Source organism: Eretmochelys imbricata, chromosome 18 (genome assembly GCF_965152235.1).
Source record: "Eretmochelys imbricata isolate rEreImb1 chromosome 18, rEreImb1.hap1, whole genome shotgun sequence".
Lineage (NCBI taxonomy): Eukaryota > Metazoa > Chordata > Testudines > Cheloniidae > Eretmochelys > Eretmochelys imbricata.
In genome coordinates this window covers 5,992,658-6,018,809 of record NC_135589.1, presented here as the reverse complement: position 1 = coordinate 6,018,809, position 26,152 = coordinate 5,992,658, and the positions used below count along the sequence as shown (strand labels likewise).

At 51.4% G+C, this 26,152-nt stretch overlaps 1 protein-coding gene across 1 annotated transcript; it reads right to left on the bottom strand.

The window, feature by feature from the left end:
• Nucleotides 1-2,646: 2,646 nt before the first annotated feature.
• On the bottom strand, nt 2,647-24,675 carry FBLIM1 (filamin binding LIM protein 1). The gene is made up of 8 exons (XM_077837436.1): nt 24,614-24,675; nt 20,299-20,593; nt 16,943-17,118; nt 11,958-12,213; nt 10,859-11,025; nt 9,494-9,672; nt 8,429-8,546; nt 2,647-2,760 (listed from the first exon to the last, which is right to left on the bottom strand). The coding sequence occupies exons 2-8, from the start codon at nt 20,576-20,578 to the stop codon at nt 2,647-2,649; spliced, it is 1,290 nt and encodes a 429-aa protein (XP_077693562.1). The 5' UTR covers nt 20,579-20,593; nt 24,614-24,675.
• Between the last annotated feature and the right edge of the window lie 1,477 nt (nt 24,676-26,152).

The window sequence follows — 26,152 nt, the reverse complement described above, 5'->3', positions numbered from 1 at the left end:
TTTTAATGTGGGTTTAACTAATCCCCTTCAAATTCACACCTTTTGTTAATTCGGATTAATTTTCATGAGTGTCCCCAGAAGAAGCCCTAAATTTAATCAGTTTTCAAAAATAATGCCCCAGGGAAACGAGCATGTACAATTGTTTTCAGTGAGCGGAGACTTTCCCTGCCAATAATTTACAGTTCTTTTGTGGGGCTTCCCCAAACGCCAAAGAACTCCACAGCCATTTCGCTCAGGGAGCACTCCACTGCCTATCAAAGCAGCTTAATTTTACAGTGTCACTGCTACTTATGGAAAGTGATCATTACAACCAAGGTCCCAAGCTCTTTTCTCTTGAGGAGTGTTGACAAGGACAGGAGAGATGGCGCCACTGAACGGAACCAGCTAATGGTCCTGCCTAGAATGCTGGATTCTCTTGGCGGTTAAGCCCAGCGCAACAAGTGTGGTCTCCTGGCCTCTCTGTTTAGCCTGAAGCACAAAGCCAAGGGAACCCCATGGGAATGAGGAAGGGCTCTTAAAGAGGCCATGCACAGCACTGCTAAGATTCTTCCTTTCATTTAAGTATCTTTTCAGATAGCCCCTACTGCTCCCCCTCCGTGACGTACCACTGGTTAAAATCCCGCCACGAAAGGAGAGGAGAGGCTGGTGGAGTTCCATCTCTCACCAGCTGTTCTTGAGTAGCTAGTGCTCAAAATACCCACCAAAGAGCAAACTGTGTGCCTTTGGCAGCGTAACGTGGGACATCGGAGGTAATTTTCCAGGGTGAGGATACCCCCCCAAAGATGGTACATTTCCTGTCCCACCCATTTCAAATGCCACTCATTTAACGTTGTGCTATATGGATCCATACACTCATGGCAGCACCCACCAACAATCGCCATCCCCAAGCTATTATCTAGCGCTTTTCATTAGTAGAACTCAAAGCGCTTTACACAGGAGATCAGTCTCATTATCCCCATTTCACAGATGGGGAAACTGAGGAACAAAAAGGCAAAGTTACCCAGCAGGCAAGGGACAGTTCAAACGAGAACCCAGCTCTCCTGATGCCCAGCCCAGTCCAGTGCACTACCCACTAGGACACACATCCATCAGGCTTACCAGGACCTTTTTGGCCTAGTGGTACTGCTCTCTTCTTTGACTACAGTTGAGAATGGCGTTTTGATTTAAATAGGGAAACAAATGAGCTGCTCCCCTCTGAGAGCACGCCCATTCCGACAAGCCAGAGGGTTTATCCCAGGCGAGGGGAAAGGGATGTTAAAATACTGGCAGCCCATCAGCTGCTCTCTCTTAGTTGGCGATCTTGTATCCGGCATCATTTCATGATGCTAGCAAGAAAGACGCGTGATTGGCCAGTGGCAGATGAGAGAGAATCCAGCGTCTTGGCTTGTTTTATGGGAAGCTGGTGGGGCTGTGTATTTGTCAACTCCTTAAACAACGCTGAATTCTTTCCACTCCCAGCCCCCAGGTTGTGTCATGACTCACAGTCCGTGTCCATTCACCGCAGAGATGAAACTGCACATCCAGTAATCCCAGGAGTCAATTCCAGAACCATGGCTCCGGCAATTCTATGTGCACAGAGCCAGCGGGTCGTCCAGCGCAGATCTGCAGGCAGCTGCATCTCATATCTGTCACTGAGTCACTGCAGCATTTCAGGAGACACAATCTTAATTAGGGGCTGATCCTGCAGCCTTCGCTCCCTCAAGTTAAGACCTGAAGGATCAGGCCTCAGATTGCCGCTGGTACAGTGTCATTTTCAGAATGCATAGTGGTGTTCAGCTGCTGCTGTACAAACCTCTTTGGCACACTGCTGGGTCATAATTCACAGCACTATCGCAGGGTGCAGTAAAGCAGAAAACTGTGTGTATATATATTTGACCTGGCTCTGTGGGTAAAAGTCACTCACGGGCAGGAGATCAGTAAAAACTTATGCACCACTTAGGTCTTACGTTAGCCCTATTTTGAGGGTGCACTGGGGTGGCCTTCAGGCGGTTTTAGCATCGCTGTCCCACTGTGAGTGCCCTGTTCCCTGCCGTGCTCCCAGAGCTGATAGCACAGTGCTCTCCCCCAGCCCCTCTGCTGTTTAGTAAGATCCTCCCGAGTCTTAACTTAAAGCAGCAGGGGCGTTATTTACACGGTGAGGAGACAGATCCCTACCTGCTTTGAAACTTTATTTTAATCTATCTCCCTTGTCCCATCAGCAGCTGCTGGTTTGGTGGGGTGTCCCCCTCATCCCATGCACTGAACCATTTGGGGGCAGAGGAAGCCAGCTGGCGGAGCCTTGGAAGATAAGCAGAGCCAGTCTGGAGGGAAAGAGAAGAAGAAAGTTCCACTGCCACCTCTCAGGGCTGGTCGCATGGCCGATTAGGAAGCATGCGTGGTAGGACCTTGCTGCTGAAGCTCAGAGATACCGGGAGGAGGCACGAGCAGGAGCGCATGAGAGGGGAGGGCTCCTGCCTCATACTGAGAAAGAGAGGCGATCAGCAGGTTACCTTAATATAATCCTACCATAAGAGACACAGTCAGGACAGAAAGTTGGACATTTATGAATGCAGAGGATAAGAACACTGATGCCGTAGTAGAGAGATTTGGCTCATCTCAGCCATGTGACTGCATCCACAGTTTCCTGGGGAAGCCCGCCGGGCTCTCTTAGCAGAACGATTCATTCTTCTGTTTGATGTGACAGGGCTTGCAGAGGATGTGGCTGTCCAAGGGGTAGCAGCCGTTCTCTGCTGGCTCGGTGGACAGGGGAATCCTGCAGTTCTGTGAGGTAGAAAGCATGTCAATCGAAAGTCAGTCAAAAACTCAGTCATTTCTAAAGCCCCAAAGCATCACAGGAATTTCTTTCTGATGCTGGCCACAGGCTACTTCAGTTTTGTCACTTTCATTCACTTGGAACTCCATGAGCGAGCCCCATTGCTTCCAATACACATAGTGCTCCAAGCACCTTCTCCTGCGGACTAGCTATCTCATCCCCCACGTCTGTCAGCTTCATCAGCCTGCTGCATCCTCGTCATGACACCCAGACTGTCAGGCCAATGAGATTCTGCCTGGGCATGAGAATCTGGGCCCAAAACCCCTCCTGCACTGGAGGAATTCAATTAAATCCCGTGGCAGTGAGGCCACAGTGAGGAGGCAACAGATGTGCTGGTCTTGGAACACACCACCGCCCAGGGCGCACTCCACGCGCCCAGCCGGGCACCCGCCACCGCCCGGGGCGCACTCCACCACTAACAGTCACTGAAGAGGGCATAGTCCTTTGGGGGATACAGTTTTTAGAGGAACGTGCCACAAACAGAGAGAGTAGGGTAAGTACGGTAGGCAGTTGGACACTGTAGGCCTGATTCTGATCTCACACTTGTGTAACTCCATTGAGTTCAGGGGAGTTACTCCTGCCTCCTTTATCCCAGCGGAGGTGAGAGAGAGGAGAAGCCATTCCCTGCGTCGGCAGGGCTGCTCACAGAAGGGGACTCAGTAACTAACTCACTGGTTGGATAACAATGAAAGACTCTGGAACGAAGACCAGGAATCCCCCAGCAACCTGAGGAAAGAGATTGTCGGCCTGGGTAGAGACCGTCGAATCGTGGAAGTCAACGAATGGCTACCCAGGTGGTGTCGGAGAGAAGGCTTTGGATTCTTTGACCATGGGATGGTGTTCCAAGGAGTGCTAGGCAGAGACGGGCTCCACCTAACGAAGAGAGGGAAGAGCATCTTCGCAAGCAGGCTGGCTAACCTAGTGAGGAGGGCTTTAAACTAGGTTCACCGGGGGAAGGAGACCAAAGCCCTGAGGTAAGTGGGCAAGTGGGATACCGGGAGGAGGCACGAGCAGGAGCGCGTGAGAGGGGAGGGCTCCTGCCTCATACTGAGAAAGAGAGGCGATCAGCAGGTTACCTTAAGTGCCTATATACAAATGCACAAAGCCTGGGAAACAAGCAGGGAGAACTGGAAGTCCTGGCACAGTCAAGGAATTATGATGTGATTGGAATAACAGAGACTAGGTGGGATAACTCACATGATTGGAGTACTGTCATGGATGGTTATAAGCTGTTCAGGAAGGATAGGCAGGGCAGAAAAGGTGGGGGAGTTGCACTGTATGTAAGAGAGCAGTATGACTGCTCAGAGCTCAAGTATGAAACTGCAGAAAAACCTGAGAGTCTCTGGATTAAGTTTAAGTGTGAGCAACAAGGGTGATGTCATGGTGGGAGTCTACTATAGACCACCGGACCAGGGGGATGAGGTGGACGAGGCTTTCTTCCGGCAACTCGCAGAAGTTACTAGATCGCAGGCCCTGCTTCTCATGGGAGACTTCAATCACCCTGATATCTGCTGGGAGAGCAATACAGCGGTGCACAGGCAATCCAGGAAGATTTTGGAAAATGTAGGGGACAATTTCCTGGTGCAAGTGCTGGAGGAACCAACTAGGGGCAGAGCTCTTCTTGACCTGCTGCTCATAAACTGGGAAGAATTAGTAGGGGAAGCAAAAGTGGATGGGAACCTGGGAGGCAGTGACAGTGAAATGGTCGAAGTTCAGGATCCTAACACAAGGAAGAAAGAAGAGCAGCAGAATACAGACCCTGGACTTCAGAAAAGCAGACTTTGACTCCCTCAGGGAACTGATGGGCAAGATCCCCTGGGAGAATAACATGAGGAGGAAAGGAGTCCAGGAGAGCTTGCTGTATTTTAAAGAATCCTTATTGAGGTTACAGGGACAAACCATCCCGATGTGTAGAAAGAATAGTAAATATGGCAGGCAACCAGCTTGGCTTAACGGTGAAATCCTTGCTGCTCTTAAATACAAAAAAGAAGCTTACAAGAAGTGGAAAATTGGACAAATGATCAGAGATGAGTATAAAAATATTGCTCGGGCTTGCAGGAGTGAAATCAGGAAGGCCAAATCACACCCGGAGTTGCAGCTAGCAAGAGATGTTAAGAGTAACAAGAAGGGTTTCTTCAGGTAGGTTAGCAACAAGAAGAAAGTCAAGGAAAGTGTGGGCCCCTTACTGAAAGAGGGAGGCAACCTAGTGACAGAGGATGTGGAAAAAGCTAATGTACTCAATGCTTTTTTTGCCTCTGTCTTCACGAACAAGGTCAGCTCCCAGACTACTGCACTGGGCAGCACAGCATGGGGAGGAGGTGACCAGCCCTCTGTGGAGAAAGAAGTGGTTCGGGACTATTTAGAAAAGCTGGACGAGCACAAGTCCATGGGGCTGGATGCGTTGCATCCAAGAGTGCTAAAGGAGTTGGCGGATGTGATTGCAGAGCCATTGGCCATTATCTTTGAAAACTCATGGTGATTGGGGGAGGTCCCAGATGACTGGAAAAAGGCTAATGTAGTGCTCATCTTTAAAAAAGGGAAGGAGGAGGATCCTGGGAACAACAGGCCAGTCAGCCTCACCTCAGTCCCTGGAAAAATCATGGAGCAGGTCCTCAAGGAATCAATTCTGAAGCACTTAGAGGAGAGGAAAGTGATCAGGAACAGTCAGCATGGATTCACCAAGGGCAAGGCATGCCTGACTAATCTAATTGCCTTCTATGACGAGATAACTGGCTCTGTGGATGAAGGAAAAGCAGTGGACGTGTTGTTCCTTGACTTTAGCAAAGCTTTTGACACGGTCTCCCACAGTATTCTTGCCAGCAAGTTAAAGAAGTATGTGCTGGATGAATGGACTATAAGGTGGATAGAAAGCTGGCTAGATTGTCAGGCTCAACGAGTAGTGATCAATGGCTCCATGTCTAGTTGGCAGCCGGTATCAAGTGGAGTGCCCCAGGGGTCGGTCCTGGGGCCGGTTTTGTTCAATAACTTCATAAATGATCTGGAGGATGGTGTGGATTGCACCCTCAGCAAGTTTGCAGATGACACTAAACTGGGAGGAGTGGTAGATACGCTGGAGGGTAGGGATAGGATACAGAGGGACCTAGACAAATTGGAGGATTGGGCCTAAAGAAATCTGATGAGGTTCAACAAGGACAAGTGCAGAGTCCTGCACTTAGGACGGAAGAATCCAATGCACCGCTACAGACTAGGGACCGAATGGCTCGGTAGCAGTTCTGCAGAAAAGGACCTAGGGGTTACAGTGGATGAGAAATTGCATATGAGTCAACAGTGTGCCCTTGTTGCCAAGAAGGCCAATGGCATTTTGGGATGTATAAGTAGGGGCATTGCCAGCAGATCGAGGGACGTGATCGTTCCCCTCTATTCGACACTGATGAGGCCTCATCTGGAGTACTGTGTCCAGTTTTGGGCCCCACACTATGAGAAGGATGTGGAAAAATTGGAAAGAGTCCAGCGGAGGGCATCAAAAAGGATTAGGGGACTGGAACACATGAGTTATGAGGAGAGGCTGAGGGAACTGGGGATGTTTAGTCTTCAGAAGAGAAGAATGAGGGGGGATTTGATAGCTGCTTTCAACTACCTGAAAGCGGGTTCCAAAGATGATGGCTCTAGACTGCTCTCAGTGGTAGCAGATGACAGGACAAGGAGTAATGGTCTCAAGTTGCAGTGGGGGAGGTTTAGGCTGGATATTAGGAAAAACTTTTTCACTATGAGAGTGGTGAAACACTGGAATGCGTTACCTAGGGAGGTGGTGGAATCTCCTTCCCTAGACATTTTTAAGGTCAGGCTTGACAAAGCCCTGGCTGGGATGATTTAGTTGGGGATCGGTCCTGCTTTGAGCAGGGGGTTGGACTAGATGACCTCCTGAGGTCCCTTCCAACCCTGATATTCTATGATTCTATGAACCATTCCAGAGCTCTGTATCTGCCACAGGGGATTGCTACTAAGATTACAACTTCTCAGGAAATAGATCCCCTGATCCTGTCTGTACAGTCCCACCCATCTGTGGATCTTTACACTCAGGGAACGTAAAAGCATCCAAGGCTGCTGGCCCGGCAGTGTTACAGGGTCCAGCATAAGTGTTTTTTCCCCGATTCCCCCCATTCGGCAAAGGAAGGGATTTTTTGTGGTGAAGGATGATGATGTGAGGCCTGTGGCCTTTCTCCAGCTGCGAGGTTAGACCCTGCCCAGCTCCATATGGAATGGCAGGGACTAGACACCGCTGCATGTTCACAAACCCCAGGAGGAGGCCTCAGCAAAACAACCAGGACTGAGATGGATTTCAAGGCGGGTGCAGCTGGGCCTTTCAGCCTCTGAGTGGCCTACAGGATCCTGACTTATTTAGTGACCTACACCCTACCAACATGGTGGAGGAAATGACACATCCTAAAATCCCCTCCATAGATCCGCTTGCATGTTTGATCCCTTGCCCCCATGCCTCTGTATGAAACTCAGCACTCCAGTCCATGCCTATCTGTTCCAGAGCTGGACTCAGGAGGCACTTTGTGGTGACAGCAGGCAGCCCAGGCTGGGTGAGTCAGTCTGGGACTGAGAGAGAACCACAGGGCTGATCTCTGTCCAGCAGCCTCAATTAGCCCTTTCTCTTCATTACAGCTGAGTCCCGTCTCATTCCTAAAATTGCACCCCCTTCTGTTAGACTGTGAGCAACTCAGGGCAGGGATCTGCCTCGTTAGTGAAGTCAGCTCCGGAGGCTAGGCTCACTGTCTGCATCTCTGCTCCAGGGAGGAGAACGCCCGACAGGTCAGACTGTCAGTCACGCAGGGAACCAGAAAGAAAATTCACAGGGAAGAACCAAATTCTTTCTTTTGGTGCCACATCAAGGAGGGAGAAAAATTATTCTCCTTAACCTCTGAGGATAGGACAAGAAGCAATGGGCTTAAATTGCAGCAAGGGCGGTTTAGGTTGGACATTAGGAAAAACTTCCCAACTGTCAGGGTGGTGAAGCACTGAAATAAGCTCCCTAGGGAGGTTGTGGAGTCTCCATCATTGGAGATTTTTAAAAGCAGGTTAGACAAAACACCAGTCAGGGATGGTCTAGATAATACTTAGTCCTGCCATGAGTGCAGGGCACTGGACTAGATGACCTCTCGAGGTCCTTCCTGTCCTATGACTCTGTGGTTATTACTGGACCAACTGGTTGTGGTAACAGCATCTGTGGTATTACTGCACTAAGTGGTCGTGCGGAGGCTGGTGACAGCTATTTTCCAGTGTGCAGGGATTACAGAATCCCAGATATCGGAGAGAGACACATTACCTCCATCCCTTTGACAGGGCGGCACGTTCCAAAGTTTGTCCAGTCCTGCGTCAGGCATCTCACGTGATGGAGCTGCCACTGTTTCCCTTGCAGAAGACTCCAGAGGATCACTGGTGTCACTGCTAGAATCTCTTTCCTGGCTAGGAAAACCTAACTGTAAACCCTGTCATAGCTCTCCGAGAGCCAGGGAGAGAACCTGTGTTTGTGGAATAAAGTTCTGTTTGTTTGAGGCTGCCTCTGGGTGGTTTCTAGGACTTTACACCCTCCCCCACCAAGAGTTTATTTAAAAAATAAAAAATCCGCAGCATCCCAGTAGGACCTACCTCACACCGATAGCAGCTTTCATGGAAGCTTCGCCCCATGCATTCTACCCGGTAGGCATCTTTCCCCTCCTGCGGGATGATGGGTGTCTCACAGACGCTGCAGATGGAGGCGTACTTCCTGATGAAACAAACAGCCAACCTCTTATGCCACAGCAGTTGCCATGCCAATTAGCTGTAGCAATTTAGAGCACAATTTAAAGCTAGATCCATGTTACTTTACGCTGCTTCTGTATTATTGCAGGTGAAACGGAAATGGCAGAGCCTCTTTCCACACTGGTTAAGGATGAGACAGACTGGAATGAGCTGGGTGCCAGGTCAAGCTAGCCAGTAAATCACTAGTGGCCCTGTCTCTGCTCTCCTTTACGCTAGCTTTACAGTGGTGTAACTCCAATGACGACAACAGCGGCGTGAATGAGAGGAGAGGCAGACCCTGGGTGTTTAGGAATACTGCAGTGTGAACTAGCCGGGGGAGAATAGTGGGGACACTGAACTAAAGGGGAAACGGAGAAAAAAAAAAAAAAAAAAAAGTCAGTCCTGCACACAAGACACAAAGTGAAGGACGCAATCCTGCATGCAAACCATCCCTCCAGCAGAGGGCCATTACTCACCCTGGTGGCATCACAGGAACCTTTGCAAAAGGGATGTAAAATGCTACCACTGGGGTGAATGGAAGATTCTGATTGGCTGTCACTCACCCCCACTTTGGCCAGGGGAATAACGACTTCCTGAGATGCACAGTGGGGAAGGATCGGGTCTATTGCACCTGCAAGCTCGGCATTCAACCTTGCTTCCATTGACTTCAGTAGGAGAAAGAGCAGCATACTGAGGAGACACTCTTGATGGCAAGGAGCGCTGTTGAAGCTTGGGGGATGAATTGGGTGAGTAAAGGCTACTTGTCAGAGGGAAGGTTTGCAGGATCGGGCCCTTCAGGTTGTCTCACGTGCACAAGATTTACCTTTTGAACAGAATCAGGCCCTCTGAGCTGAAGAGGAGGCTAGCTTAGGTGTAGAGTGATTTTGCTCTAGCTTTCTACCCCTCTGACATGCCACTTATAACGTATCACACCTGTAGAAATCATCCACGCAGTGCACCTCGTTCTGGTCATTCATGGCAAAACTCTCATCCCCTATGCTCCGGCCGCACACGGAGCACATGAAACACTCGGGGTGGTACCCATGCCCCAAGGCGCGGACGATGTGCTCCAGGATCAGACCCTGGCACTTGGCACATTTCTCCAGCGTGTCCTGCGGAAAGGAGAGAGGCAGATAAAGTGCAGAAACCGGGAGTGGATGGTACCATTCGCCCCTTGCTGCATCCCCAATGCAGCCCTCACCTATGCAGGATGGGAAGTCTTCCAGGCCAAAGAGCTGGGAGGAACCAGAGTTCAATGCCATGTGTGGTCTCAGAGACCCTCCCGGCACAGTGGCAAAGCCATTCATGCCTCTATGCTAGAAGCTGCCTGCTAAGCCCCATGGCTCTATGGGCACCGTAGCCAATGGAAGACTGCAGCATTTGCTGCTTCGGAATGAACGACGCGAATGGTTGGGAAACACTCCCAGGACACAAATGGCCTTCTGGCCTGTAACAGTGAGAATCCCTGGCCTTCCTGTAGCACTTTTCAGGTAGGTATTTCCAAGCCCCTTCCGAAACATTCATAAATTAAGGTTTCAGAGTAACAGCCGTGTTAGTCTGTCTTTACAAAAAGAAAAGGAGTACTTGTGGCACCTTAGAGACTAACCAATTTATTTGAGCATAAGCTTTCGTGAGCTACAGCTCACTACATAAATTAAGTACATACTGGCTCCATTTTGCAGGTTAAAGTTAAGGCCCAGACATGAAGATCCAGATTGCCAAAAGCGGTCTGGGTCAGGGCTGGCCAATGGCACAAACCTTCGGCCTGATTTTCAGAGCGCTGAAGCTGAAGACACTCAGTGCCACTGAAAACCAAATCCGGGGTGCCTCAAGCTGAGCTGCCAGAACTGGAGGTACATGGAGTGAGAGGCCACTTTTGGAAACGCTGACCTACACAACATGCTGTAGGTGACACGGAGCCGGGGTCAGAGCTGGGGATGGAACATGGCAGGCCTGACTCCCAGTCCCCAGCTCTCAGCACCAGGCACGTTCCCTGCTTTAGATCTGCTTGGGACTGATCCTCAGACTAATCTACCCCTCACAACTCCTCCTGAAGAGCCTGGGAGTTGAGGCCACCCCTGTACAGACCCATATCTGAGCCAGTATCGGTGGCATTACAAAGGTGGGTCTTCCCAGGGTAGGGCACTTCTGTATCTGAGGGACCCTTGCAGGTCGGCTACTCTTGCTGAACTCTGAACCCCTCCTACTTTCCCAGGGGCTCCCTCGGAAGCCGGATTTGACTCCTGAGAACAGGGTGACATTGGCCTCTTGGGACGACCAGGAACCAGTTGCGCTGACCTTGTAGCAAGAGTTGCACAGTGGCCGGCCCTCTTTCTGGTAGTAGCGCTGCCCCGCTAGCTGGCCGTGGCACGTCCGGCACGTGAAGCAGTCTGCGTGGTACTGTTTGTTCATGGCTTCTATGGTCGGGGTCCGGGGGGCAATGGCTTTGTGGCAAAAGGCACAGACTGGAAAAAAGAACCAAGTCACTTTACTATGGCCAAGGAGCTCCCATTGGACAGTAAATCACCAGGCACCTGCCAGCCAGCCAAACTCTGCAGAGAGCTCACCGAGGGGGCCATACTGGCACCATGGGGATAAAGCCAGGCTGCAGGGCTGGTCTTGTATATTTTGTAGAGGGGGGGAGGATCACCTAGGAATGCACCAGCGTCTTCAATCCCCCACCTCCTCCTCTCCTCCAATCATGGGCCCCAGCACCAGCCAAGCTCTTCCCCCCATTGTGAGGTTCCTGCTTCTCCTCTTCCCAACCCCAGGCTCCCAATGCCCCCTCCCCCAGCAGCCTTGCGGCCACTCCCAGCCCTGGTGCTGCTGGTTCCAGCGCTTGCTGGGCAAAGACTGGGCACACTGCCCCCTGCACAGGGTTATAATTAACATTTGCCTTCGAGTAGCACCCAGAGGCCAGAGTCGGGGCCCTGCTGTGAGGGTGCTGTACAAACACATCGGCCCATTCTCCCTGCAGCTTCCCATTCACACCGATGGCCTGGTCTCTGCCTGAGAAACTCCTCTGCTTAAATGCTCCATGTCTGGGGACAGGAGAGTGCTGCTGGGAGCTAGCAAAAACCGATCCTTCCATTACCGCACGATCTGTCCTTGCTAACAACCAGGTGAATGCAGCCCCGCTGAAGTCAGAATTGAGCCCTTTAGGGACAGTTGGGATCTGGTAGACGGAGCATGAAGCTGGGGATCCTGGCAACCTGGTGTTGACTCTGCCGCTGACTCACTGCGTGGGCTTGGTTAAGTCACTTATCACCATACCTCAGTTTCCCCATCTGCAAAATGGGGATAGTAAAGCACACGGAGCTTCGCAAAGCATCATAGGATCTATGGCGGTCAAGCGCTGTCAAAGAGCGAGGTATTATTAATGGACTCTGGCAGTTACCTGTGGAAATGTCTCTTTCCAGGTGCCCATTCACGTTCTGTTTCGGCGCCTGGTGCTCATCCACTTGCTTCAGACTGGTCGGCTGGATTTTATGCTGCCTTGGTTCTGCTGGGAACGTGGAGGACGCCTGATGAAGAGGAAAAAAGGCATTATGAGCTGGGGCGGGCATCTTGCTGAGGCTTTGTGAGGGCTCCGTTGTGCTTTGGTGCAAACCCAGCTGGTCTAAGGCTTGGCTAATGACTGCAGCATTCTGGACCTCTGACAGCAGGTGGGGGACGATGGGGTTTGAATCATGCCGGCTCTGAAGGTTGCCAGTCAGACACGCCAGCAAGGCTCCGGGGACATAGTGAAGGGCTCGAAAATTCATCCCATTTTATATGAAAACCTCTTCCTGGAGAATAGCGACATTTACACTTGTAATGACAGTGACCTTTGGCAAGAGCTTTGGGATCTGCTGTTACTGTTAACGAGCCAGGCGCTGTTACTGCCATTTACTATAGTAGCACATAGCAGTGCCATCAGGCCAGGCACTGCACATACACACAGGGAGAGATCGTTTCTGCCCCAGAGAGCGCAAAGTCTAAATAGCCAAGACAGACAAAGGGTAGCAGAAAGCAAGTATCATTACCCCCCATTTACAGATGGGGGAACTGAGGCATGGTGCGGGTATTTTTTTTTTTTAAATGACTTGCCAAAGATTGCACAGGAAGGCCAGCTGTTGAACCCAGCTCTCCTGAGTCCCAGCCCTGCCCTCGCCACAAGACCATCCTTCCTCTCATCTCAAAAAGTCACCGAGTCCCAGTGGCCACAGATTTGCATTGACAGTACAAATAACTACCATAAACAGACAGAACTTTCTCTTCCTTGGGGTAACCCCACTGACTTCACTGGAATTACACCAGCGTGGCTGGAACCCTTCCCGTCTGGCTCTGTGTTTTATTTCTGCCGTTTATAACAATGCCAGCTCCTTTATGACCGACACTATATATTTTTCAAGTGCTCTTGGAACCTCTGCTGAGATCTGCCAGCCCAGGCTTGTGGCTGCTTCTCAGAGTTTGTACACTGGGACATCGCTGCATCTTGTCTGCATGTTCGGACGTACTGTGATGAAACTCCATTGGGTCAGAGAATCGTACCATAGGGCTGGATGGAACCTCGAGAGGTCAGCTGGGCCAGCCCTCTGGGCAAGGCAGGATTAAGTAAAATTAGACCATCCCTGACAGGCATTAGCAGTACTGGGTTTACAATGGCGCCAAGCCCACGCTCAGAAGGGGCCCTGGCACCCAGACCGTGGCCCTGCCCCCCTTGGCCTCTTCCCTTCAAGGCCCCGCCCGGTCCTCTCCACCCCCTCCCTCTTGGCTCCCTGCTTGCTCCTTTCTGCCCCCTTTCCCCCTGTGCAAGCGGCGGGCAGGGCCTTGGGGGGAAAAGGCCAAGTGGGGGCAGGTCCTCATGGCAGAGTGGGGCCACAGTCCAGGTACCAGGGCCCACAAACGATGAATCTGACCCTGGGCATTAGTCTAGTTTATTCATAAACCCTCCAGTGATGGGGACTCCACAACCTCCCTAGGTAACCTGTCCCAGTGCTGGAGTTCAGAAGGGTTCCGAATATCTAATCTAAATCTCCCTTCCTGCAGATTAAGCCCCCATCACTTCTTGTCCTACTCTTGGTGGAGGTGAAGAACAACTGATCCCCATCTTTCTAACAGCCTGTAACCTATTAGAAGACTGGTATCAGGTCCCCCCTCAGCCTTCTCACCTCTAGACCAAACACACCAAGTGTTTCAACCTTTCTTCATAGGTCAGATTTGCTAAACCTCTGATCATGTCTGTTGCTCTCCTCTGGACTCTCCAATTTGTCCACAGCTTTCCTAAAATCATGATACAACAATGCTCTGTGGGCTCAGGCGCTTACTGGTCACTGCTCCAATAGAGGGGACCTGGTGTGGAGGGATGGAGACAAGGCCAGTGCTGAGAGCAGAAGGCGCAGGGTGAGCAAGAGAGAGAGACAAGCTTGGCTCAGGCAGTCCACAGGGCCTCGCGAATGCAGCATGCAAACAGCTAACCACGCAGCGGCCTAGCTGGCAATCTCAGTGTATGTGCAGGAGCTGATCCCAGCTGGACTATAAGGTGGATAGAAAGCAGGCTAGATTGTTGGGCTCAAAGGGTAGTGATCAATGGCTCCATGTCTAGTTGGCAGCCGGTATCAAGTGGAGTGCCCCAAGGGTTGGTCCTGGGGCCGGTTTTGTTCAATATCTTCATAAATGATCTGGAGGATGGTGTGGATTGCACCCTCAGCAAGTTTGCAGATGACACTAAACTGGGAGGAGAGGTAGATACGCTGGAGGGTAGGGATAGGATACAGAGGGACCTAGACAAATTGGAGGATTGGGCCAAAAGAAATCTGATGAGGTTCAACAAGGACAAATGCAGAGTCCTGCACTTAGGATGGAAGAATCCAATGCACCGCTACAGACTAGGGACCAAATGGCTCGGCAGCAGTACTGCAGAAAAGGACCTAGGGGTTACAGTGGACGAGAAGCTGGATATGACTCAACAGCGTGCCCTTGTTGCCAAGAAGGCCAATGGCATTTTAGGATGTATAAGTAGGGGCATTGCCAGCAGATGGAGGGACGTGATCGTTCCCCTCTATTCGACACTGGTGAGGCCTCATTTGGAGTACTGTGTCCAGTTTTGGGCCCCACACTACAAGAAGGATGTGGAAAAATTGGAAAGAGTCCAGCGGAGGGCAACAAAAATGATTAGGGGACTGGAACACATGACTTATGAGAAGAGGCTGAGGGAACTGGGGATGTTTAGTCTGTGGAAGAGAAGAATGAGGGGGGATCTGATAGCTGCTTTCAACTACCTGAAAGGGGGTTCCAAAGAGGATGGCTCTAGACTGTTCTCAGTGGTAGCAGATGACGGAACAAAGAGTAATGGTCTCAAGTTGCAGTGGGGGAGATTTAGCTTGGATATTAGGAAAAACTTTTTCTCTAGGAGGGTGGTGAAACACTGGAATGCGTTACCTAGGGAGGTGGTGGAATCTCCTTCCTTAGAAGTTTTTAAGGTCATGCTTGACAAAGCCCTGGCTGGGATGATTTAATTGGGGATCGGTCCTGCTTTGAGCAGGGGGTTGGACTAGATGACCTCCTGAGGTCCCTTCCAACCCTGATATTCTATGATTCTATGATCCACCATGAGATAGGAATCCAGGAGCTTGGGATGGCAGAAGCAGTACGTTCACTGGCTGGAGAGAAGGAGCCGGCTGCTCTCTGCCTCAGGTGCCCAGGAGAGGGGCAGGTGATTGCTTAGCCACACAAAGAGAGATGGCAGAGAGCGCCCCATGACAGAATCACACTAAACAGCCGCATCCTTCAGGCACTGTTATTTTTGGGCAATTTCACTGCCCAAGACGGGGAGGGAAGGGGGGAAGAACATGAATATGCAGCTGACTGGACCTGTATGGGGGAATAAATGGCTCCCCCATTAGCAGGGATACGCTCAGGTCTTCAGAGCCACGGAGTTTAATGAGCAGCACAAGACCCATATCTTCTAACGAGAGATGGTTGCTATTACCCTGCGGGCGAAGGCTGGGTCTGCCAACTCAGCACAGCTGCAAGGCAAATCTTGTGGGGTTTATCAGAGGAACAAGTGGGTCGTCTCTGGTAAGATGTTAGGCTGGGAGGGATCTGGACAAAATCTGTGACTTGAATTTAGTGCTGATGAAAGTGAGGGACTGGATTAAGCCAAGAACAGCGCAGGTTGGACGTCCCTAGGTCATAGAATATCAGGGTTGGAAGGGACCTCAGGAGGTCATCTAGTCCAACCCCCTGCTCAAAGCAGGACCAATCCCCAATTTTTGCTCTAAATCCCTAACTGTCCCCCTCAAGGATTGAACTCACAACCCTGGGTTTAGCAGGCCAATGCTCAAACCACTGAGCTATCCCTCCCCCAACCCGACCCAGTCCCCTACTGTTCCACCCACAGCTCTGCCGACGCCCCTGAGTACCAACCGTAGCGCAGGCAGCTATGCTGGGCCTTGATCCCCAGCAATGCTGCACGCTCCTGGGGGTAGTACGTCCTCCCCAGAGGGCGGGCAGCACAAAGCAGCGATGAAGCGCTCTCCCTTCAGCGTGAAGACACCTTTGTGACGCTCGGTTCCAAAGGGTCTGGGCTAAGGTGACTGGAGGCTCCTCCCCCTACTGCAGAATTTGGGCTGATTTAGCTGAACGTGAGTGCAACCACCAGAAGGTTGGCTTTCTGGCGCTTCTGTTTTGTGGACACACACGCGAGCTTCTCCACAGAGCATCTGCCATTAAACCACAGGCTGGGCCAGCGTCAGGCCTCTGGCAGCGCAAAGAGAGGGGCCCAGGCTCTCTGGACCTCTGCAAAGCCGGCGGGTGAAGCTTAGGGGCCTGATTTTCCACAGATAGCTCTGGCACTAGCCCGGCGTAACAAGGCCCAGCCACGAGGTTCACATCTCAACTCCACCCCCCTGGAGAGCAGACACAGCACTAGGGTAGCTAGGAGTTGTAACAGATTAGACAGAACAGCTGTTCAAACATACACAAGGGAGAAGGGGGAAATTCCTCCCTGAGCCTCCCAGCCAATCAGCTTACACACCGAAGCATCTCTAGTGTAATGACTCACACACCATTGCCATATGCTCCTAGCAGCTCACAATATTTGTGCATCTCACAGTCCACAGCATGTGTCCTCACAATGCCTCGGTGTGGCAGGGCAGGACTATTATCCCCGTTCTACAGATGGGGGACCTGGGGCCCATAGAGGCTAAGTGACTTGCCCCAAGTCACCCAGGAAGTCTGTGGCAGGGCAGGGGCTTGTCCCCAGGTCTCCCAAGTGAGTGACGTGACCACCAACCGGCCCTCCCGCTGGGTTCTCAATGTTGTTCTTTGGGCACCAGGACTAAAAACATCCAGGTGAGCCATGACACGAAACCGCCTCCTCCAACCTTCCTTCAATACCTGCTGGCTCACAGGTGAGCTCATATGCAGCTTCTGCAGATCAGGGGAAAGCGTCTCCACCGACGGGGCACTAAGTTCATCGGACAGAAGATACGGCGGAGGAGACGGCAGGGGGCTCTCTGGGTCCGAGCCTGTGGAAACGTCAGGGAGGACAGGACGAGGAAAGGAGGAGAAATCTGAAACAAGCAAGGACAATGCTGGAGTCTGGCATGAAGTAGGGTGTATAAGGAACTCACATGCTGAGCGAGAGGGTCCTGAGGCTCTAACTCAGACTGAATCACACCAGGTTAAACAGGGCCAGACTGTCAGCCCGGGAGATTAAAATCCCTTACCTACCCCTGGGGCTGGCAGGTGTGTGTGTTCATAGTGTGTGTGTGTGTCCCAGCCCTGCCCCAATCCTCTCCTGGCTGGCCTGCCCAATCTCCCCCTTCCTCCCACCTTGGCCTTAGACATACAGATGCCTCCACAGGGGCAGGCAGATGGCCTCCACTTCCATGCAGCAGAGGGGAAAGCCGTGTTTGGAAGCCCCCCTTGACCCAGGCCTTGGTGCTTGTCAAGTTTCCCAGGATTCTTGGATGGTCCTAAAGTGTCTCGCATTCAACAGTCTCCAGGCAGCAGTGACACCAAGGGTGCCCTGGGTGATGAAACCACTTCTAACCCAGAGCTGAAGGGCCTATTCTTATCTCTGCTGGGATGAAATTAACAAAGTTGATAATTACTAAGGGAGAGTCCTGCTCTTGTAAAAGCACTCCCCCTCCCCCTCCCCCCCAGGAGCATTAGTGGTGTTGGATAATTGGCGTGAGAAAAGTAACGAAGTAAGTTCCCCTGCATAGAGCATGTGTTCATCACAGCTCCGCTCCTGCTGCACGTCAAAGCTAGGAGCCAGCATCTAGAAAACAAGGCCCCTCTGCTGGGATCAAGAGGAAACAAATGCTCATTAAAGCATAAAAGAAATCACTCCAGGAAAGGGTGCAAGCATTTCTGCAGCCCCAGGCTGGCCATGGCTGGGTACCAGGTTTTCTGGTTACTTATGCCGGATTGGCACCGCCAGGTGTGGGTTTGATCTTGCTCATCGGTCAGGGTTTGGTTTTGTAAAGGCTGGGTGGGATCCCAGTCCCTTTGCCCCTCAACTGAGGTAAGTCAGTGCAGCTCCAGTGAAGGAATCAGAACTAGTCTCAGCCAGTGATGGCTCTGGCGCCCCGGACATTTCGCTGGGGCATCGAGGGGTTTTTGGGAGTAGCTGATCTCTCCTCTGTGTCCGAAGCAGCATTAGCCCCAGGATCACTGAACCTGCACCGTCAATACTGCAGCCTTGTAGTGCGTCCTCAGCACGTGCTCTTGGCAATGCACATGCCACCCTCGGAAAGGACATCTGCCAGGCCACTGCCGAGGGCTAATGGAGGTGATCCTGCAGCTCCAGCAGTGGCAGCCTGTGCTCCAGCTACCTGAGCTCTCCTTTAGATCACGCAGGGGAGGCCTGCGTGTCCTGGTTCTGGTCCCACTGCCCTACATGGCCTCTTTGTGGAAAGGTCTTGAAAAACCTGCTTCCCAAAGCCAGGGGGAATTTTAGACAGGTGCTTGCAGGCTGCTGGCAGGGGACCGAGCTGCTAGGAGCGTGGCAGGAGCGAGAGGTGGCAGGAGCAGGATGGGAGGAACGTGAGCAGCCCGCGTACCTAGCTGGGAGGTGGAGCTACTGGGCTGACTTTGTGGGGTAGTGACTGGTGGGCATGTTTCTCAAATTGTGAGCAGCAGGTGTGTCGTGTGTGCCCATGGGTTAACAAGAGTGCCCAGCTGTGCCCAGTCGGGAGGGGCCTCGCATTCCCAGGGCGCTCGGAACAGGAACTCCAGCGATACGTTTGCCCTGGGGAGACATGGGTAAACGAACCCCACCGGTTTCTGAGCTGGTGCCCACTGCATTTTTACCTGGAGATACCGAGGGGGAAGGGGTGTGCTGAGCTGGGCTTTGATCGTGCATCCCCACTCCCGTGTTGCATGGGGCCACGGCTTGTCTGGGGGAAACGAAGGCCTTCCCCCAAAGAATCCACTATTTTATTCAAAGGAAAATGTCTCTTGAGCTTGGGAGCAGAGGTAGGTTGAGGGAGGGCAAAGTCTAATTGTTAGCTTCCTTCTCAGCAAATGCCCTAATAAATCGCCTCTCCTGCTGTTTGTTTGACTTGCAACCAACACACAACCTGCCCACAAAGCAAACTGCCTTTACCATGCAGCAGGCAGCCCGGCTGGTGGCTGCAAACAGTGCTGATAACCGATCAGTGACAGAAAGCAGATGGCAGCCAGGACGATGGGAGCGACTGGGAAGGCTCATTGTCACGTCACCAGCTGGGGGCTGGGTGTGAGGGAGATGGGCTGGGGACCCTGAACTCATGCATTTCAATGTTCAAGGAAATTAAACCCCCTTTCCCTCTGGCAGCCCTAATCCTGGTCCCAGGGGAGTTCTGTGGCTGTTCAGAGTCTGTCTGCATGGCAGCTAGGAGCGGGCTTCCCACCCAGCTACACAGACAAGTGCCAGCACACTAAAAACAGCAGCGTGGCTGCCACAGCAGAGGCAGAGGCTTGGGCAAGCCGCCCGAGGACGTACCCAGCCGAGTGGGACCAAACTTGGGAAGCCACTACTAGCATGTCCCGTGAGTGCTGAGGACCAGATGCAAAGCCCCCTGAAGTCAATGGGAAGACTCGGGGCTCAGCCCCTCCACCTTGTTCTCTGCCCCAGCGATCTGCACTGACACACCGAAGGGGAACGGTCTCGCCTCCGTTTTCTGTTCCCTCTTCCAAGCAGGTGTCTTGCCCCCTCCTGTTCGGCTCGCTAGCCCCCCAGCCCAAATGGTGGTTTGCCCCCTAGGACTCCTAGGAGCTAATTCACTTCCACTGCTGGGGCTGCCAGCTGGCCAGCCTCCTTGCTCCTGTCCTGCACTCCCGACACAACCTGCTTGAAAGCTCGAAGCAAGGACCAGCAGCAGGGGGATGACGGGTCACATTGGGAGCACAGGCCAGGGGAATAGACTCGGGCTCAGGCAGGAACTTGCCCCAGACAAGACCATCACCTGTCCTGCCTCCCAGCGGCAGCTCACTCCCCGCACCCCCCCCCCGGCACAGAGCCTCCCAGGCCCTCGGGCAGGAAACCATCCTGCTGGGAATGAGGCCATTTCCCAAGACTCTGAACTCAACCTTCCTGAATGCAGGGGTGTTTGGAACCCAGCTCTGGATCCCAGCTGTGCAGCGGGAGCCCGTTTCTAGTCAATGATGACCCACTCTCCCTCTGAAGCCTTCACGGGCCCTGTGCAGCTTGCTATATGAACACAGTGCACTGCACTGCAGTCTGTCCACTGCATTCATCTTACCTCTATTGGACAAGCCCGCCACTCCAGACGGGTGCCCAGCACTGCCCAGCATCCTGCTGCTCTGCTTGCCGGCCTGGCGGCTGCTGTTGGGCAATTTCTTTGGTGGTGACACTTGGGGCTGGTGGGTCCCATCAGATTTTGTAGCCTCCTTTGGATGGTCTGAGCTCGGCTGATGCACCTCTGGCTTTATACCTCCCTGGATGACCGTGTCCCTCCTGGGAGGGGCCAGGGTAATGTATACGGAGGAAGCAATTCTCTTCTCCACCTTCCCAGACAGCATCTTCAATCGGGGGCTCTGCAAGGAACAGAGGCAATGAAAACAAAGCCAGAAATGGCTCTCTCTACTTCTCCAGATGCTCTCTGGTCTCTTTCTCTTCCAGGGGAGCATTCCACAGGGCCCGGCCTAACTCCCACACCACGTGAACCCAGAGCCGCCCCCAGACAAGCCCCTCCCATGCTGAGCTTCTCCTGTTCCCAGCAACCTAAGGCATGTGTGCAGGGGTAGCTGCTGGAGGCAATGCCCAGCTGCTCCTAAGGTGATGGAATGATTTCCTCTTTGGTGGGTGCACACACAGTGCTATTACGCTGCACACACCCTGGCGTTCAAAGTCTTCTTTCCTGGAAAGGAAAGTCAGAAAAAACAAACAACCAACCCGTGCAGAACGAGATCCAATAAACTAGCTTGTGACTCCAAAGGGAGTCTAGCAAAATCATAGAATCATAGAATCATAGAATATCAGGGTTGGAAGGGACCCCAGAAGGTCATCTAGTCCAACCCCCTGCTTGAAGCAGGACCAATTCCCAGTTAAATCATCCCAGACAGGGCTTTGTCAAGCCTGACCTTAAAAACCTCTAAGGAAGGAGATTCTACCACCTCCCTAGGTAACGCATTCCAGTGTTTCACCACCCTCTTAGTGAAAAAGTTTTTCCTAATATCCAATCTAAACCTCCCCCACTGCAACTTGAGACCATTACTCCTCGTTCTGTCATCTGCTACCATTGAGAACAGTCTAGAGCCATCCTCTTTGGAACCCCCTTTCAGGTAGTTGAAAGCAGCTATCAAATCCCCCCTCATTCTTCTCTTCTGCAGGCTAAACAATCCCAGCTCCCTCAGCCTCTCCTCATAAGTCATGTGTTCTAGACCCCTAATCATTTTTGTTGCCCTTCGCTGGACTCTCTCCAATTTATCCACATCCTTCTTGTAGTGTGGGGCCCAAAACTGGACACAGTACTCCAGATGAGGCCTCACCAATGTCGAATAGAGGGGAATGATCACGTCCCTCGATCTGCTCGCTATGCCCCTACTTATACATCCCAAAATGCCATTGGCCTTCTTGGCAACAAGGGCACACTGCTGACTCATATCCAGCTTCTCGTCCACTGTCACCCCTAGGTCCTTTTCCGCAGAACTGCTGCCTAGCCATTCGGTCCCTAGTCTGTAGCGGTGCATTGGATTCTTCCATCCTAAGTGCAGGACCCTGCACTTATCCTTATTGAACCTCATCAGATTTCTTTTGGCCCAATCCTCCAATTTGTCTAGGTCCCTCTGTATCCTATCCCTCCCCTCCAGCGTATCTACCACTCCTCCCAGTTTAGTATCATCCGCAAATTTGCTGAGAGTGCAATCCACACCATCCTCCAGATCATTTATGAAGATATTGAACAAAACAGGCCCCAGGACCGACCCTTGGGGCACTCCACTTGATACCGGCTGCCAACTAGACATGGAGCCATTGATCACTACCCGTTGAGCCCGACAACCTAGCCAGCTTTCTACCCACCTTATAGTGCATTCATCCAGCCCATACTTCCTTAACTTGCTGACAAGAATACTGTGGGAGACCGTGTCAAAAGCTTTGCTAAAGTCAAGAAAAGCTTTGCTAAAGTCAAGATGTTCGAATAGCAAAGTGCTGCCAGGGTCCCGGAGTAGAGTCTCTCAACAAACAAGGTGCAAAGATCACATTCCTCACTGTTCTCGTCTCCCTTCTCTATAGACAGTTGTTGTTACTGAGAAAGAAGCTTGGTCATGAAAGCAGGGTAAGGGCCGGTTTCTGTTCTGCACCCATTTTCAAGCAGATGCCTGTGCCTCAGTTTCCCCACCTGTAAAATGGAGATGATGACACCGATCTACTTCACAGGGCAGCACGAAACTTAATTCATGTAAATCCCTTTGAGATACTCAGAGGGAAAGTGTTAGAGAGATGGACAGGCTATTATTATAATTGATGTTCCTTTCTACAGCCCTGAAACTCAAAGGCCTCTGAATGCCTAATACGCAGGCACCAAGGCCCCATGACCTCATAAACAAGGGGAGTGGATGGCTCAAGGGCATTTGTACTAGGCCCCACTGTGGGGTTTGTTTGTTTTTTGGTACTGAAAAGTCATTAGTTCAAATCCAGCTGAGCTCAGTATTGACCAGAAATTAGTAACGTAAGATATGCACGTTGGACCCAAATGATACAGTGGGCTTACTGTTGAGAGTAAAAATTAAATATTGAGCAGCACCCTCATTCACTGTGCACTGTCCATCCTGCTCTCATTTACTCCAGTGGGCTTGGATCAGGCCCTAAATGAGTCAAGTGTCCTATGGAAATAAGTATCTATTACTAGAGGCAGTAGCATGATGCATTTGCACAAGGAGCAGAGTTAAGGTTATGTGGGCAGCCTTCACATTGGCATTTCTTGACTTCTAAGTGCTTCACTCTGCAATCTTAATGGTCTTTTAATGTAGATTTATGTAAGGAATAATAACGACACTTAGTAGTTACACTGTGCTTTTCCTCTTTAGATCTTTAGAAAGCGGGCACGTTACAAAGGAGGACAAGTATCATTACCTCTGCTTCCCAGGTGGGGAAACTGGGGCACAGAGCTGGGAAGTGACTTGCCCAAGTTCACCCAGCAGGTCAGTGTCAGAGCAAGGAACAGAACCCAGGTCTCCTGAACCATGCTGCCACCCCAAAAGGGACACAAGTTCTTAACCTTGCTCAGAAGGATGGTACTGAGGGCCCTGGCTCCCATTGACAAGGGGAGCATTCTAAAGTAGGGGCGCCTTGACATGAACAGCCCATCCTTGGGATTATGCTGCCCTGAGAGCCAGCAGCTTCAGTCCTGCCGATATCAGCGTCCCTGGTGAGAGGTGGGGCAGCAGATGGCTCTTCAATTAGACTAATCCGTATTGTTGTAAATTACCGTGAGACCCAGCATCCCCCTCACTGGGCAGAGGCTGCGGAAGAAACTTACACAGTGAGCTTTTCAGCACAATATTTGGGGATAAAGCCACCGCCATCGTCGGAAGCCATTGACCTAAATCCCCCTTGCATGCTGTGCTGGAAATTGATCCCCATGCGTTAACGAGAGGATAAGCCATCGCATCTAATCGGAGGCAACTGAAACCAGCTTGGCTGCGTGATGGAGGGGAAGGCAGAGACATGGCCACATGGGGAGGCCCGTGCTTATGCAAACCGATTTCTCAGCCAGGTTAATTCAGTGCACTGATACAGTAAGTGCACAGAAAGGGCGGGGGAATTTTTCTTTAGATCTCCAAAGGAAATTCAGCCCTTGGAAGATCAAATAGCGAGCAGGCGATGTGATGAAAGGCTCCTTTGTTGACTGGGCTGATAGCTTGGCTACAGCGTAGGAGCTCTTTCACCCACACAAGCCTCCTCTTCCAGTGATCTTCAGGAGCACATGGGTGGCCCCAAGTGCTGGAACAGGTAAGCTGGAGACTTTGCAACTCTAGAGCACCTTTCACCTGAGCAGCAAAATGTGATTCACAAGAGAGAGGCAGCAGAGGCCAAGGGCTAAAAGGCAAGATGTCAAGAGAGCTGGACTCTCTTCCCAGCTCTGGACTCTCTGTGTGACCTTGGGCAAGTCCCCTCCCCCTGCCCCACTCATCTATGCCGCAGTTTCCACATTTGTAAAATGGGGGAATGATACTTACCCATCTCATGGAGGGAGACCTGTGAGGCTCAATTCACTAGTGGTTTTTTGGATACTGCTTTGAGATCCCCAGTGAAGAGCACTAGGGAAATGCAGTCTCGTAAGACCACCTTGTACCTCTCGTATGGCATTATTAACATGGAGACGCAAAACAGAGAATCAGTGACTTGCCAGTAGTCAAGGTGAATGCCTAGGTACCTGCTTCTTCTGGTTTTCCCTCTGCTTTGCATGGCTGGAGTGGCCGAAGACAGCAAAAGTCGGGGCCAGAACATGGCCTACATATTTCAAAAATACAGCTAGCCACCTTAGCCAACTCAGACGGACGTTCTGCTAACGACATGGAGCAGGAATTTGAAATACATTTTGAGTTTCTTACCAAGTTTTACTTTCCTCTGACAAGTTGGCAAAATCCCTCTCCTGAAGCAGCTGCCTTCCCAGCAGGCACTAGGAGCAGTGAGGTCAGTAGCGGCTGCGATCAGCCCAGAACAGAGCCTGTCAGGGGAAAAGCAGAGCCAGTTATAATCAGTGCTAGGCAGATGTGAACAGAAATCCCAGCCCTGATGCTTATGAACCATGTAAGCTGCCTCAGAAGAGATGGACCTAATGTTAAAGGGACCGGTGTACTCTAGAATCCTATTTCAAAATGGATGACATCCCTTGGTGTGAACCATCGGTAGCTGCGACATGCAGAATTAAAGGGACATTCAGTTCTGTATAAAGAGAGTTATAATAGTTTCAGGATTTAGTTATTTTATTTTATTAATTTCAATAATAAGGGGAGTGGGTGGGACTTGTAGATGACTTACGGAAATAGTTTTTAATTGGAATTTTTGCCTTTATTATGGAAAAAGAAAAAGAAAGCCCAAAACAGTTTTGTTCTGGAGAGTCTGTTGGACATCTCAAAGGCTGGACTTTAATTTGAGGAGTAGAGGGATCACATTTTTAACCACAGCTTCCTTTCTCCAAAGTGCTAATTGGGCATATACACGAAACAAATGTTAGCGAAAACAGAGAGTGTTTTAAAGAGTCGTATGAAAAGTCCTCTCTTCTCAAGAGCTTTCTTCACTCTTACAATGTCCTCATTTCACTCCAACTCCAGTAGGGTGACCAGACAGCAAGAGGGAACAATCGGTAATAGGTGCCTATATATATATATAAAAAAAAGCCCCAAATATCAGGTCTGTCCATATAAAATCGGGACATCAGGTCTCCCTATACTCCAGCCACCATGAAGACGTCTAGGCTAAACATGGATAGTCTTTCTAACGTTAAACACAAATGGGGGTGCTGGGGCCTTAAATAAAACCCAGTCGGGGTTTCTTCATCCCCTGTAAAGAAGCAGAGCATAGGCACAAGCCCTTTGCAGGTCAAATTCGAATGTAAACCTTCCTCATTAGAACAGTGACTCAGAACAACTGGAGCTGAGAAGAAGAAAGGGCAGCCCAGGAGAGATGGACAGTCTAATCTCACTTGTAACACGATGCTCCTCAGCAGCAGCGAGGACCCTCTGAGCCAAGGCCATAGCAGGCTCGTTAATCTGGAGGAGGCCCAGCCTTCACCCGAGGTGGACGGAATGCTCCAGTGAGCGGGCACGGCTCACGCACGGCTTCAAGCAGAGCCAAGCACAGAAGAGCAGCCCACCAGCGTCCCAGATGGAAAGTAAACTGGGAATTGCTGGTTCCATGGCGTGGCGCTCAGGGCGGGACGTGGGGGGTTGATTCTAGTCTGAGCAGAATCCCCCTCCCCCTCTTCACCATGCCTGGGGAACCTCTGAGCAGCAGGTGACTATACAGACCATACGTGCTGCGGAGCCAGGCATGTGCAAGCCATGTGTCACACTGGGCCACGGCAGGAGGCCCCTAGCTCTGCACTTGGCTCCTTTCATGGGTTTTAAACAAGCCCTTTGTCCATCAGT

Coding starts and splice junctions, on each gene's coding strand:
- FBLIM1 (XM_077837436.1), bottom strand. CDS start 20,578: ATGCTGTCTGGGAAGGTGGAGAAGAGAATTGCTTCCTCCGTATACATT. Junction 11,026..11,957: donor GGAAAGAGACATTTCCACAG/GTAACTGCCAGA, acceptor TCTTTTTTCCAG/TCTGTGCCTTTTGCCACAAA. Junction 8,547..9,493: donor TGCGTGGATGATTTCTACAG/GTGTGATACGTT, acceptor TTGTTTCATCAG/GAAGTACGCCTCCATCTGCA.